Below are 15,622 nucleotides of genomic sequence, written 5' to 3' on the forward strand. Positions count from 1 at the left end.
GAAAAGATACGCAAACACAGACAGAAGTAGGGGGGAAAGGGAAGGGATTTATTATTTTTTTTTTGGTAAAAGTTTTGTCATCAATTCAGTGTTTTTATTTTCTTTTTTAAACAAATTGATACTAATCTTTGAAACAGGGCACATTCCTTCATATTCAGTGACATTGTACGAGGGGGGGGACAAATTGACAGCCAATTCATTGTAAATTTCAAATAAGGAGACTTTGCTATGCAGGACTCAATCTGGGCGAGAAAGAAAATGTTTACATGAACAACCAAGAGAAGGCGGTACTGAAACTGCACGGAGCCCGATTCATCTGTCGGCTGGCGGAAGAGCAGCCGAGGATGAAAGTGGCTCCGATGAAAATATTGTCAATTTTTGGAAATGCCACCTAATGAGAATAGACAGCTTCAGCATGGGTTTTTAAACTTAGGCACAAAAGTTTGTCAACTTAAGATTAAAAGCGTCACGCTCACCTACTGTAAGCACATTCGTAACTCATATCCGTACATACGCAAGTCTCCTGGAATCCAATTTATATTTTGTTTGAAGTTTTACTTAATTTGCACTTAGCATCTTTCACCCTACACTGCATAATACAAAACAATAAAAAACATGTGCAAGATCTCTGGAAAGATAACAGTGCAGGGGTACTGAGAAATGCTATTGGCAGATTTTTTTTTTTTTTTTTAACAAAAATATTCTTCAGTATTGAAGTCAAGACATGTCCTTAGCACATCTTATACATTCAGTGTTATTACTAAAAATACTTTTGTCAGACAGGCCTCAAACTCGGCCTGCAAATGTACATATGCTACAAGGTACTTTATACATTTTCATTATTTACATGGCTCTTTAACACACTAACAAACACTCATACTTTGTTTTGTCATCTTTACGCTGGCCGTAAACAGCTCCAATTCTGCAAAGGGAAAGCAATAAGAGCTTCAATAGAGGATTGAGTCACAAAAATAGAGAATCCATAGGAAGATAGTCAATTACGCCTCCATCAATTCAATAGCATCCTGATCTGTAACTTATGGGAGGGAGGGGGGGGAGAGTCTGATTGCAGTGCAAGAGGGTAAATAAGCAAGGGTTGATAATGGCATGGTCAACCATTGAGACCTTTTTTTTTTCTTTTTTTTTGTAAACAAACACCAGCCTTACGTTGAGCCACCTTGGGTCACCTTACTTCAAAAACGGCTTCAGCTCTGCCTCGTCCTGCAGCGGACAATGCTACAGCCGACAGGACCGTGAAAGAAAGTGAAACTCAAGTGGCGTCACGTCCGAGCCCGGTCCTCTTCCGCACGTTACGGCTGCAGCACCGTCCTGCAGGGGGGTGGTGGGGGAGGGGGGGGGGGGGGCAGAGGCCGAGGAGCGACAACAGTATTGATTGGAGAAGATGAACAGGTGGCAGACCCGTGGTGACGTCAACCCATTCACTTCCTGGAGCTGGCAAAGGTTTTAAGTGGCCGTGGCAACGTCGCCAACCACGCAGAGGATGTCCAATAAAGGAAAAAAAAACAAAAACAAAACGAAATACAGCAAAACATTGCTTTGGTTATACACAGCACTTCATACATCTTTCAACCACAACCAAAAAGGACTCGTACAAAATAATGCTATGATAGAGAGTGTTTGCAGTCCTGAGACACACCCAACTCCTATAGTGCATGTGCGCACAGCGCAATAAAAAAAGGTTACAGGAGTTGGTGGCCCGAGGCTTGTGTGCCATGGTCTCGTATTCCCCTTTGTTTGAAGTTAAACTTTCAACCTGTATTCACCTACTACAGCTCAGTCTCCACTAAAATAGCTTCTTTTTTTTTTCCTTGCAGAATTGCAGTTAAGTGCCTTTTCCATCCCAAACAAGGAATGGGATACATACAATAACAAAACAAAAAAAAAGAGGGCCCTTGTCAAAGAATGCTACAAATGTGAACTTGCTTTAGCACCTGAAGTTTCAGAGGTGACTCCAAAGGATCTTCATTTAAATCCTATGTAAATTAAAAGGCATGCCTGTCCACAGAAATGGACCGTAAAAGTGATGGGAATTTACCTGACCTATACTGCAACCCTTGTTTGGGGAAATCAAAAAGCACACTATCTGCCTTGACAGCCAACATTAAAAAGAACAAAACAAAAACACAAGTACAAAAGATATCCAGTTTGTTGTTAGTCACAGAATCTTGACTCGAGCAAGGCCATCACCAATCAGCAAGGCTGCAAGGCTGTAATATTTTAAAATACTGGTTTTAAAAAATGGATGTTAACCTTAACAGCAAAAACATTGCTGCAAATACCTTTTAACCTTCAAGAAGGTCAGCCTAAAAACAGCTAAAAGTATTACAGCCCTGATGCGTTCCTGGTGGGTGGGTGCCTCAACAGAGTCCCAGTCCATGCATTGGCTTTTTTGTTGTTGTTGTTGTTGTTAAATGGTGATGTGTGGGTATCCGTCTCAGGCCTGCACCTTCAGGAGGCTCTTGAGCTGGAAGGCCATAATCTCCCTGTTGTCACAGGAGCCTAATGGGAAAGACACCCAGTGGCTGGGGGGCTTGGGCAACACGCTGGGCAACGGTGGCTCGCTGAACTTGGGCCCCGCGTAGCTCGGGCTGCCCTGGGTAGCCAGGAGCGTGTTGAGGTGAGACACTGCGCCCTCCCAGTTTTGATCATAGTTGGTGGCAAAACGGACAGAAGCATTCTTCTCTGCAGACGCGGCCTGCCGCGCCTTGTCGCTCCGGCGGTGGCCGTGGTGGTGAAGGCCACCTGCTCCTCCTGCAGATGCTGCCGCCGCTCCGCTCTGGTCACGGCTTCTCTGCTTAGTCCGGCCGAGTTGATGGTTCTTCTTGGGCAAAGGGCGCTCGGGGTGGGAAACTGGAATGTTGTACCGCTCTCCACCTCCCATGCTGCTTCTGCACTACGTGTCACCTACATAAAATGAAAATAAATTAAAAAAAAAAAAAAAATGTTACCAACGTGCACTGTACATCTGTTCGGGTGGTATTGTATTTATCGTCATGCTGAAAAGCGTTTTTTTTTTTTAAATTTTATTTATTTAAAAACACCCACACGCTTTTGCGCCCTCTCAATAAAAACAAGCGCTACGTGCGGGGAGCACCAGACAGCCGGGGCCCCTCGTCGCCCCTCCCCCACCCCGCCGCGAGCAAAACGGCTGCAGCTCACCTCTTTGTTGTCAGAAAGTAGACGGAGCAGAAATCTCTCTTCAATCGTTCACCTCCAACCGGGCCCCAGGTCCTCGAAGTAGTTTTCTGTCTACTTCTCGCTGCACTTTTGTGTCCAGCAAGGTCTGTGGTTTTCATGTGCCACCGAGCGTTGTTTACTCGTGGAGCCGAGCGGAACATCAATTCCTCGGCACCCGATGCTCCGAGACGTCGACGACCTGTCGGGGGGGGGGGGCAGGACAACAACAACAAAAAGAAGAAAAAAAAAAAAAAAAGGTAAATTTTTAAAAAAAAGACACGATAAAAAAAAATTAAAAAAACACACGGGGACTTAAAACGGAAACGGCGGACAAGCGCGGTCAAACGACGTGTTGATGTTTTCTTCCAGGAGTGTATTTTAAATGTGCGTCATTGCCCGAAATCAATAACCGACCGAAACCAGTTGTCCATTATCCTTGCCACACTTTGCCAGAATTCAATTATATATATATATATCAACAATTATAACCACGTGCGATTAAGACAACAACATGTTACATAAGCAAACTGCGACATATTTATCCCACTTTTGTTTGTGCGGCTCAGCTGCAGCAGCTCTGCCGTTGTCTTTGTGCTATAAATATTCATTGTAAACAAAACGCTGTCGTATTAATAATCTCGATCTGTCCATTTCTATTTAATACCAGAATACGCTGAATTAAAAGCTAAGGAATACGCCATCTGGATCACTTTACTTTGGCGTCTAACCAAAACAAAGAAACTGAATTCAATATGGCGACGAGGCAAAAAAAAAAAAAAAAAAAAAAAAAAAAAAACGGCTTCTCTTACCGACTTCTTCAGGCTTTGGTTGTCGAAGCCCTTCGTCAGAAAAAAAAAATATACGGTTAGCCCCTGAAATCCTTTCGGCGGACTACGTAGGAAGCACAGCGAGCTATATTTCCTACAAATCCGTCACCTTTCGACGCTTACGTGATGTTAAAAACCGGCCGTAGAGACTTCCTCATCTCTCTCCCGACTCTGAATTGCAACAAAATGGAATCTACGGCGGAGATATGTAGTCCGGTCGAAACCAAATCCAACCAATCGCGTTCCGAGTGCGGACGAAGCGACCAATCAGCGGAGAGACAGTCAAGACGCATTCACGCCTGTTGCCAGACCGGTGACGTCAATCGCTTTTACCCTCCTTCTGGTTCCCTTTGTTGGAGCTCGGGGTATTTCCTGACAGAAGTGAGGAAAATAACACAATAACAACCACGTTCGCTAAAACCTCGATTTCAAGGTTATATTACGATATGAAACGGGTTCAACTTTTACAAATAAACATGGTACGGAAGGTTTAGAGTGACTGCAGATGCATTTCAGGGTTACGTAATGTCAATCCCTCGTTCACTTAAAGGTAAACATTGTTCGACTAAGTACGACCATTGATGTGCTTCATACTTTTTACGACAGGAAATGACTTGAGGGTTTTTTTTGTTTTTTTTTTCCCCACAGTTCCTGTTCATGTAAGTTAAACCTGTTGTGCTGCCTAGAAACAGCTGCAACAGGCTGTAATAACAAGACACAACAGCTCCTGTCTGTGAGCTGCCCATCCCCCCACCTCTTCTGCCCTGGTAATAAAACCGAAAGTGTTTCACCTAAAACATTTAACCCTGCTATAATTTTCATATCTAGAGTTACTTGATGAGTATACAGGGTTTGTGCCTGACTGCAGTGTGTGAGCTTTGAGGCCCAATTCGCACATAGCTGTGCAAACTAGTACCAAATAAATGTGCTTTTGTCCTAAATCTGAGGCAACATGTGGGCAAGCCATTTAAGTTTGTTTTGATGGGAATCTTCCTTCCCCCAAAGTTTTGTTTAGTCAACCAAAACAACTCTATTGTTTTTAATTTAATTTCATGTGTATCTTATTATATTTTATTTGTATATACTGTGCATGATAAAAAAAAATATATTCATACCTTTACTACTACCTGCTTTTGCCATATCTTACATGCTGCTTTATCTGAAATGAAAATGAAATGAAAAAAAATTTCCCCTTGCAGATCAATAAAGTATATCTATCTATCTATCTATCTATCTATCTATCTATCTATCTATCTATCTATCTATCTATCTATCTATCTATCTATCTATCTATCTATCTATCTATCTATCTATCAGAGAGCAGATGTTGTTTGTGGGGGACACTGTAAAAAATAGAGTTATTTACAAGGCACTCTAAGACACGAACGCCCACTAAATTTAAAAAGAAATTAGCAATTTTAGATATTTGAATTTTGCAATAATGGCTGAGTGTAGGTTTGAATTTTTTGACCTGAATTATTTTGTTGCCTTGTTTTATTAATAGGATCACCTTATCTTTGCTCTTCTTTGGTCTCTAAAAGTATGTACAGTAAACTGATATTTATATTAGACATTTGAATTTGAGATCAAAATATGGCAGTCAATTTAAATTTCACTGTACTGTTAACATTTATATATTTAAAAATATAATTATTCCTTATTTGAAAATATAAAGTGAGAGATAAAAGCTAAATGCCATCTCTATTTTTGTCTCATTGCTGCGTTTTGACGGAAAAATTCTGTCTAATTTAAAAATTTTCAGCATTTTCTACCTTCTTACTTACTTTTAAGCTTACAGAAAGTTCTGGTCTGTTTGAGGACATTGACCTTGGATGACGTACTATAATGTCAGCCGGTAGGTTTTATGAGAGTGTGGAGGTCTAAGTCTAAAGAACACAAAACAACCAAAGTGATAGATTAACTAATATCTAAGTCCGTGGTCAATATAACTCTCCTTGTTTGATGTGTCTGGGTTTTAAAGGAGTTGTGTAACAGTGTGTGTCAGCCAGCGCTCACAGCTGAAGGCCACTCCCTGAAACAACCTTTGAGGGGGGGGGTTATACCGATCAACAGTCTGCTATGTATGGAAAGTAGGTCACTGAGAGGCTTGTGTATGTCACACACAACATACAGTAGGAGGTGGACAGATCTCCATATTTGACTGGCCAGTGGTTTCAACCTCACAGAGTGAGTGTACAGTAGAGCTGGAAAGTTGAATGGAAAATTCAAAAGCTGCCAGGTTCATTCTTTTTCTCACACAGACTTGTACACACAGATGGACTCTCTTGGTCTGGTAATGTTGGCCATTTATGGCAGTTATTTGGTGTTAATGGTCTAAAATAAGGGACCAATAGGAGTTTTCACATTCAATTGAATAGTCTGAAATGTGTGACACGCCTACACAAAGCAAAGTGGGAAAGAACAGAAGAGGAAACTCGTTTCAGGCAACTCAGCAATAACTTGGGCCCATATTAAAGACCTTTTGTCCTGTACCGGCTAACACATTCAAATGAAACCTCTCTTTTTGGTGTAGAGTGCCTTTTATGACATAACACAAAAACAACTATATTCACAATTAGAATATAAAGTTGACTATTTAGAATAAAGAATTGAAAAAGGAAAACTGGAACAGATGTAAATTGGGAGCAAAATCAATTATCATGAAAAAATAACCAGCCTCTACTCTTTGGAGATTTCCTACAGAACATAGATATTTTTACAGGACCACTTATCGCTGATAAGATTGTTGGATCATTTGCTTAATTGGCATTCAGGTGTGGTTTTTTTTGTACCAAAATCCCCAAATCTAAGCAAATTTTATAAACTAGTAAAATCTGAAAACAGAAATACATTTTCTTCTTGTTTTTGTATTAGTCCAGGCAGAGTCATATCTACCAGTGAAGATCTCAATATACTTCTGCTTCTTTTTTTTTCCAGAACTTGATGGTTTTAGAATGTATTTCTTAACTTCCTAAAAACAAGACAATCATTTACAGTTTACTCAGAAGCCTGTTGCTGCTGGTTAGACTATCTCATTTCCCTATGGAAGTTTTGGGGATTTTTTTTTGGGGCAGTTTTTCCATCTTCAGATCTTTGAACTTCAGTGCTAATGTGATGTGCGCTATTAGCTACACTTTACAAATAAAACTGACTTGATTGGCTTATATGATAAATACTTTTAGGCTTTTAAAAAAGGAGACACTTTACATTGTTTACCTGCCATTTACTTTCCTTCAATATTTTCCAGAAATATCTTAATTACAGGGGAAATAAACTTTGCTTTTTGACAGATTCGAGTTCAATTTATCAGTAGAGTATACACTGCTTTAAAATGACAAATGGGAAAGGCCAAAAATGAACATGGTTGACATGATTAATATAGAAAGTTATTTCATTTTGAGTTGTAAATTTATCTGTGTTCATTTTCCTCATTTATTTTCCATATTTAGAATTTAAGCCATTTCATTTAACAAGAGGCAAAGGAAATAATGAAGCATTATTATAGTAATTATCATGAAAATGATTAGATTTTTGTTTGATCTGTTCATTCTCACTTGGGTTTTTCACATCACTTATCTGATACTGCTCTCTGAAGGTCTGGCAATCTGGAAATGAGGAGAGGAAATTTGATTAATGGATTCAAGCTGAATCACTCTGAGGCAGCGCAGCCGGGCCTGGAGATGTTGGTGTCCACGGTGATTTCACAAAAGCAATTGTGTAACAGGATGATGTAATCCAATAGATAATTGAACATTTCAGGCTCTAGTCCGCCCTGTTGTGTGTTGTGTGTTGTGTGTATGCTGCATCTGGACCGACTGTGACCCAAAATAAATCTTATTGAAGCTGCGCTGTCTGCTGCTAATCACATTTCCTGCCTTCTGGCCTACTCTTTCTATCAGGTCAGAGGAGGAGGATACCAGATATTGTTTCCTCCTTGCAAGACTGGCCTTTTTGTAGATTTTTTTTTTCTTTTACTACTGATCTACTTAAATGCTGCCCAAACACACTGCTTATTTCTTGACATCTAAATTTGATATATTTGTTAGTCCCATTTACTGATACAGTGTTATTGAACTCACTTTTCTCTAAATTGAGAGGCTAAAATAGGTTGCTAACTCATCTCAGAGTGCCTCAGGTATGTGATTTTTTTTTCCGGCCTGATTAAGTTGTTATTGAACTAATGTACTTCATTTTTTACCAGAGGGACTTAATCTGAATTTAATGACCTCAATTGTTGAGCAGACTGCTCAGTGAGTTTGATTTTGGTATCTATAAAGAAAACTTTTAACCTATGCCATCAGTGTGATGTTCACTGCCAAGTTCCTGTCCACTGAATCAGGGCTGCCTAGCATTGCCCCCTGTTGTATTGTGAGCAGTATTACAGTCTGACCCTCCCATTGAATAAAAGGCCTCAGTGGACATAACTGGTATAGAATATAAAAGAAGAACTTTTTTTTTTTTAAATGGGAAAAGCCTGGTTTATACTCCTCAGTTCTCTCTGTAGATTGGATGTAAACATGTGAAATGAGTGAGAAAGCACTAGCTAAACAGAGTGACTGCACTTCAAGATGAACATATAGTGAATAAGTAGGAAAATGAAATAATCAAATAAGTGTTGCAGTCAGATTCATTGTGACAACAAGAACAAAACAGCTTTATTGTCTTTTCTGCACTGGATTATAGTGGTATTCTTGTAATCCTTCAAGTAATTTGATATAAAGAGATTGCGAAATCCAGGTCATTGTACAAGGACTGGGTGTGTTTGTGCGATGGTGGATACTGTCTGTCAAATGAAGATGAGTGGAAAGTAATCAGCAAAAGAGGCGGAAGGAAAAACGCTGGCTGCCCAAACAGGAAACAATCCAAGATGTCTTTACCTTGACTAGGAAAGTTCATTCCTGAAGTGACAAAGTGCTCAGTGTTGGAGATTTTTTTTTTTTTTTTTTTAAAACAACATGTGGGATAGGACATGTTTTTCACACCTATCTTCCACCCCGTAATACAGCTTAAGTGCACTCCTCCCCGGAGTCCAACCTCACCCTGTCTGCAGTGAAACACATGCATGTCGCTCATGAAGGATGCAGCAGTAAGAAATGTGTAATAATGTTGTATATAGTATCTAGATATATTGTATATAATATATAGATATAGATATATACTGTACTGTATATACTGTATATACTGTGCATTTTATATTTTATATTTATATTTTATATTTTACTGCTATTTTATTGCTTTTCTATTGTTCTATTATTATTTTATTGCTTTATTGCTGCTGTAGCGAAAAAATTTTCCCCTCGGGGATTAATAAAGTAACTACCTAACCTAACCTAACCTAATCGCTCTGGTTGACCTTTCTGGAAATGTGTGATTCATTCCAGTTTTTGTTGGATAGCAGCTAATCTGACAAAAAAGCGGACTTCTTTTTAGTTTCATCAGCCTCCAGACTCCAGCTATGGTCATAACACTAAAAAACAGCATATTTTGTGTGTCATTCACCCCCCCCCCCATCCCCCAACACACACACACACACACACACACACACACACACACACACACACACACACACACACACACACACACACACACACACACACACACACACACACACACACACACACACACACAGCCTTCCCCCACCCCACCCCGCTCTCTCCTGTCATCATCAACCACCCTCCTTATCTTCTCCCCTCACTTTGCCACTGGCCAGGTCTGTTGCAGTCATGTTGCAGTTGTTCTCCTGCTGAGAGAGACTGGAAATAAGATCAAATTCTCTGTCAAGCAAGAACATAAGGTAAGCACTTAAATGGTTATTTCAGCACAGATGTAAAATCTACTGAGGCACAGTAATGATTTTATTATTTAGCTTTGAACTGGCATGATGTCACTAGATCTGTTTTTTCGAAGTTGGGAGGAAAATTCTGTTGTGTGTAAATTGTCTTGTAGTCAGTATTTGGAAGTTAAATCTGTTTCTTTTTAACTTTAAAATACCAAAATTTTGCACTTTTATTACAACAAGAGAGTTCGAGCAGGGTTTTTATTTATTCTACTTCTGGTTTGTGGTCTTTTGAAACAATCTGGCAGGTTGCAAGTGTCTGAAGGGTTATTGCTACATCCTATTTGAATGTGCATGTCACCAGTAATTTGAATGGAGTTGCTGCACGGTTTGTTCGTTTTTTATATATAAATTAAGTTTCAGGTTTGCACTACTGGTGCTGCACGGATGTATGTATGGATGACCGCTTCTTAAGAGTAACAGTATCAGTCAAGGTTTTCACCATAAGTGAAGAAAGCCTGAGGTGGTGTAATATCCAGAGTGCACGCACTCAAGTGGCCTATGGTCAAATTGCAAAATCATCCTTCAAGTGAATAAGGGGCTCTCTGGAAAGTAATCTATTGTCACCTCTATACTTTTCATAAAACAATGTCACATTTGTGATGAAAAAAACTCATATAGTGGTCACTGGAAACAGAATAAAGGAAAAATAAAGGAATGACCTGATTGGATGAAAATGCTCCTTTGGTTTATTGCTTTCTTTGATCCATTTGAATGTATTTTCACAGTGGAAATATTTTCCTTTCAAATCATTTTTGACCAGTATAGTTTGTGCATTTAATGTTTTGATCATGCTGTTGCAGGTAAAAAAATATCTCTGGTGTTTAAGACACTCTGTGCCAACAATGACCAATTGGCCACTCCAGTTTATCACAGAATTATTTACTTTAATGTAATCCTCTCACATCAGCTTCCCACACTTAGTTTAATCTATTGATTGCACACAGGCAATGCACTCAACAGGGGATTGTTCAACTCAGTTTTGACCTTCACCCACCGATTAACTCTTAAAATACAACCACCTTCTAATTCCAAAAGGGGGCAGTCTTCATTCTGGTAAATATGATAATTCACCAACAACATGAAGTTCCTGTTCTGTTTATCTCTGCGGATAACAATACAATAAAATGACGGTGGAAATATGAACATATACAGTTATCATGATCAAATCAATTCTTTCAGCAGAACCAGGACAGGGAAGGAACTCTTTGGCTTTTAAAACTAAATTCAGTCGCATTCTTGAATAAGAAGATGCAGTTTATGGTTCACTATAAACCACGATCCGGTGACTATCTCTCCAATATCATCATCAGTTGATACTGTAATGATCGTTGTCTGTTTGCCTTGACCTCTAAATGACTTTCTGTCTTGACTCACAGATGTTAATGTTCCTCTTAAGCTCGAGGATCAATATTGACAGAGAGAACAAAGTAATCACCTTTTCCTCTTTATTTCTTTCTCCACAGGAAGTCGTCTGTCACCTCCACTTAATGTGAAAAACCTGAAGGTGAATGTTTGTTCTCAAACTATGATGTGAATGAAATCAAAGTATTCCATTTTTTTTTTGGTCTTCTGATTTGATAATCAGATACAATTCTGCAGATAAATACTTCAGACATGTAATTTGTACTTATATGAAAACAATTGACACGTTACATTTATTTTACTTCACATTTACTTTATTTCCTAACTTCCATCATTAGAGTGAGAGTTAAAATGGATGAATGGGAAGTCCCCCTTTCTTTGGAGCTGGCAGAAGCCAAAGAGAACACTCCATCACCAATAGGTATGCAGCCTTTGAATATGAAATGATGATGCAATCCAAATTTATTAGCAAAGAAAGCAGCTGTAGTTTAATTTCCCTGGTCTTAAAGCTCTGTCATGCGTTTCTTTCTCACAGGTAACTGGTCTTGTAAGAATCTGGAGTGCTACATGGTCTTGACGGAAGCAGAGAAGACAGCAATCGCCTCCATCTGTTTCCTGGGAGGACCCCTCACACTGCTGGAAAACGCTCTGGTGCTGGGAGTGATCGCCACCACAGTCACTCTGCGACAGCGGCCCTCCTACCTGTTCATCGGCAGCCTCGCTCTGGCTGACATCTTCGCCAGCTGCTTCTTCACCACCAGCTTCCTGGACTTTCACCTCTTTCACCACAGCGATGGTTCCACGGCATACCTCTTCAAGTTAGGAGGCGTCACCATGGCCTTCACCAGCTCAGTGGGGAGTTTGCTGCTGACCGCTCTGGACCGCTACCTCTGCATCCACCGGGCCTCCAGCTACAAGGTTCTGCTGACCCGCCACCGAGCCCTGCTGAGCCTTTTGATTCTCTGGAGCACCACCATCTTCATCTCCTTCCTGCCTGTGATGGGCTGGAGGTGTCACACAGTCCTCAACCCGCCCTGCTCACGCCTGTTTCCCTACATCAGCCAGAGCTATCTGGCCTGCTGGACCAGCTTCATCATGGTGCTTCTGGCACTCATTTTGGGGGCTTATGGTCTCGTCCTGTGGAAGGCTCACCGCCATGAATCCTCCATGATGAGCCTCCAGGGAGCAGCAGGGACCGGTCAGGCCCGGATGAGGATGGATATCCGGCTGGCTCGGACCTTTGGTCTGATCCTGCTCATTCTGGTCGGCTGCTGGCTTCCAGTACTCTCCTTCATGCTGGCTGATGTCTCTGTGCTGCTGACCCGCACCCAACAGAGGGCATTTGCCTTTTGCAGCACTCTCTGCCTGCTCAACTCCGCAGTCAATCCACTGCTTTATGCCCTGCGCTGTCGAGAGCTCAGAGTGGCTCTACTGCAGTTACTTCAAAGGATGTATAAGGCAGGGAGGTGTAGAAAATCTATAGAGGACTTAACCCCTGGACTGTCTTTTGCAGAGGACAACAACTGTACTGTCCTCTCTGAGGTTGAGATGCCCGTGACCAGAACCACCCGAATTAACACCATCTCAGAAATAGTGAATAATCAGCAACTGAACATTATAAAATGAAGGAGTTAGAGAGCGAAAATAAAGGAGTAGAAATACATATAGTGAAACGTTTATGTTTTTGTAGCAGTATAGTGGTGGTGAAGACTACATTGTAAGCATAGCCATTACCACAACTGTAGATTAAGAATTAAATCTACCATATCTAAGAGTCAGATTCATTTCATTTCATTTAGTGTTGGCAAAGCTTTAAACAAGCCTTTTTGAACAATGTGACTACTGTATTAAACAATGTGTTGAATATTTTATAGAAAGTCTCTCACATACTGTGTTTTACAAGCGATTACAACATTTAAAGCGCTAACAGTGCTTGTAAGGAGAAAATTGTGGGAATTAGTGTCTCACCATTGCACATTACTGTAATTACAACCATAGTAATATCCAGGATTAGTAAGATCACAGATAAATGTTAACCTTTATTATTATCTATATATTATAGGATCACAGTGATTGATTTTAAAATAGAGTTATCTACTTACAAGTGGGATACAAACAGCTATACGAGGCCTGGACGAACTGTGCGGTTTTAGTAGAAATAAAAGTCTCTGCACTGGTTTTGGACAAGCAAAATGTTTAGTAAATGTTTTTTTTTTTTTTTTTAAATGACACGATGCAGCCATGTAACCTTTGACCTCTCTGCCTCCCATGTCACTGCTTAAACACTCTCACACCTATGAAATATCGTGTCCCGTGAACCGAACTGCTGACTTCTAGGTTCGCGGTAGAAAGGTGGATTTGTTGTTAGCATGCTACTTTACATTTCAGTGTATGACCCTGAGCATGCAGGAACAGAGGACCCGGTGGGCTGCCTGTCCTATCTGCACATGAATGGTATAGAACCTCACAAAAGCCCCCGTTCACAGGAGAATTTCACACAATGCTCACCACACGCACCCAAGCAGCGCGCCGAGGTGAATGGGGCACATGCTCGGAAGAGAACCAGCGCAGACACCAGAACAGTCTTTGCAGCGGTATAGCAACTAGCAGGTGCAGTAAAGCACACAGTGATATGCACTGACACGCACTTACAATAGTAATAGATGATCACAAAAGTCTGAAAACATTTGTTAATCTTAAATTGCTGTATACTGTTCAGAACACCGGTTTCAACCATTAAAAATAACACTTGACATCCCACAGTTTTGACTCTTTTTGTGTTCGTTTTTAAGCAAATTACGCTCGTAAAACCCACTTGTGTCTTCCTTATTTTTTATCAACTGAAAAAAAAAAAAAGGTGCAATGATTAGTAAGAGTGCCGATGTCTGTATCGGTCTTCAGAGTAGACTTTTGCTTGCACACCAGAAAATCAGTCTAGAAATTCGTGGGAAGAAACAAAACTGTCTGAGGCGAGAGATGGCAGACAGTGAACTGAAGGAGTACACAGCCTGTTTATACATACTGTAGCCCAAAAAAACAAAAGTGGCCAAAAGACTCATTTAAAACTAATGTAGTCTGCCACCACAGCCCTGCAATAAACTCAACCTTCATCAAGGTTATAAAAGTACGATTTTGGTGCGACTTTATATGGAGAAGGACGTTTTATACCCATTTATATTGGTGAGGGTGGTTAAATGAGAAACATCTTTCAAAAGAACGCAACACAAATCAACACCATCTGGAACTGGAGGCTCCCAAATGATTTTAAAGTAGAATAGTGACAGCAAGAAACAAGTGAAGAATACAGTAGAGGTGGAAAATCTCACCTTTGTGGTGTTTTATCACTTTTACAAGGAAACATCAACTGATACTGCTGAAAATTTCCCACCTGTACAAGGCAACTGAGATGCAAGCTAGAATAGACACAACATCATGCTATTCTACTTTTGTGTTTAGTTTTATCCACAGGGTATTCAGTCACAATAACGACAATATACGATTTTATTTTGTTTGAATTATAGAAATGTATAATGCATTATTATGCATTAACAAGGCAGCATGACATTCTTAATCACTTACTTAAAAAACAACAACCTGTGATCAGCAGATTTTTTATTATTATCTGTGTATGTTATGTGCACCTAAAACAAACTGTCACCGCCAGAGGAACGTCCAGCAATGATAAACGAGATTCTTAAAACTATGAGCCCTATGAGACTGTTGTTGGTTATTGATGCATGTGAGGTGTGAAGCTTGAAGCTATCACAACATTGCAAGATAAGATCAGAAAGCAGACTATTTATTCACACATGGCAAATGTCTTCATGTAGTGCATGCAAAACAATTCCTCTTTTCAGTCACAGTGGATAGCCCCCTAACAATGCTGCTCAGGGACTATATTCCAGGCCATCGTGATCATGCACCCATGCTGGGGAAAAAAAGAAAGAAAAAGTGTTATTTAATTAGCTATTATCCATCAATGATATATCAATAAATATTAGGCTTAGTTTGTAAAGGAATTATAAAAAAATATATATATATAACATGGAGCCTAATAGTTGTTGGCTGGCAAAACAAATGATAAAGTCTGCTTTATGCGGAGGGACTCTTAAGTGTAAAGTTCTCCCTGTTTTACCTGATCACCATCACCAGACGTCTCGTGAACCTTCAAGTTCAGTTCAACGGAAAGCGACGAATAACAACAGCGGGGTTGGGTGGCCCGAAATCGCAGCATAAAAACGGCGGAAAAAAGTACACAAAACCACACATGTATTCCTATCATAATTTTTTTTTATAAAACACATTTAAAGCAATTCTAGATAACGATTAAAAAAAAAAAATTAAATCAGCCAATAACGTACAATAATTCCTTGCGAAGGTTTGAGAACCCCCCCTC

The 15,622-nt window shown here is 40.1% G+C and overlaps 2 protein-coding genes across 2 annotated transcripts; one reads left to right on the forward strand and one right to left on the reverse strand.

Moving 5' to 3' along the window:
* Nucleotides 1-27: 27 nt before the first annotated feature.
* pnrc2 (proline-rich nuclear receptor coactivator 2) lies at nucleotides 28-4,197 on the reverse strand. The gene is made up of 3 exons (XM_069703793.1): nucleotides 4,008-4,197; nucleotides 3,181-3,397; nucleotides 28-2,925 (listed from the first exon to the last, which is right to left on the reverse strand). Exon 3 carries the CDS (start codon nucleotides 2,900-2,902, stop codon nucleotides 2,456-2,458), a length of 447 nt encoding a protein of 148 aa, XP_069559894.1. The 5' UTR covers nucleotides 2,903-2,925; nucleotides 3,181-3,397; nucleotides 4,008-4,197; the 3' UTR covers nucleotides 28-2,455.
* Nucleotides 4,198-11,571: 7,374 nt separating this feature from the next.
* On the forward strand, nucleotides 11,572-13,977 carry cnr2 (cannabinoid receptor 2). The gene is made up of 2 exons (XM_069703727.1): nucleotides 11,572-11,647; nucleotides 11,762-13,977. The coding sequence occupies exons 1-2, from the start codon at nucleotides 11,578-11,580 to the stop codon at nucleotides 12,850-12,852; spliced, it is 1,161 nt and encodes a 386-aa protein (XP_069559828.1). The 5' UTR covers nucleotides 11,572-11,577; the 3' UTR covers nucleotides 12,853-13,977.
* Nucleotides 13,978-15,622: the final 1,645 nt, after the last annotated feature.

Source organism: Brachyistius frenatus, unplaced genomic scaffold (genome assembly GCF_029030835.1).
Source record: "Brachyistius frenatus isolate BFR_SWC_R1_liver_20210118 unplaced genomic scaffold, ASM2903083v1 Contig_48, whole genome shotgun sequence".
NCBI lineage: Eukaryota > Metazoa > Chordata > Actinopteri > Embiotocidae > Brachyistius > Brachyistius frenatus.

Coding starts and splice junctions, on each gene's coding strand:
- cnr2 (XM_069703727.1), top strand. CDS start 11,578: ATGGATGAATGGGAAGTCCCCCTTTCTTTGGAGCTGGCAGAAGCCAAA. Junction 11,648..11,761: donor GAACACTCCATCACCAATAG/GTATGCAGCCTT, acceptor TCTTTCTCACAG/GTAACTGGTCTTGTAAGAAT.
- pnrc2 (XM_069703793.1), bottom strand. CDS start 2,902: ATGGGAGGTGGAGAGCGGTACAACATTCCAGTTTCCCACCCCGAGCGC.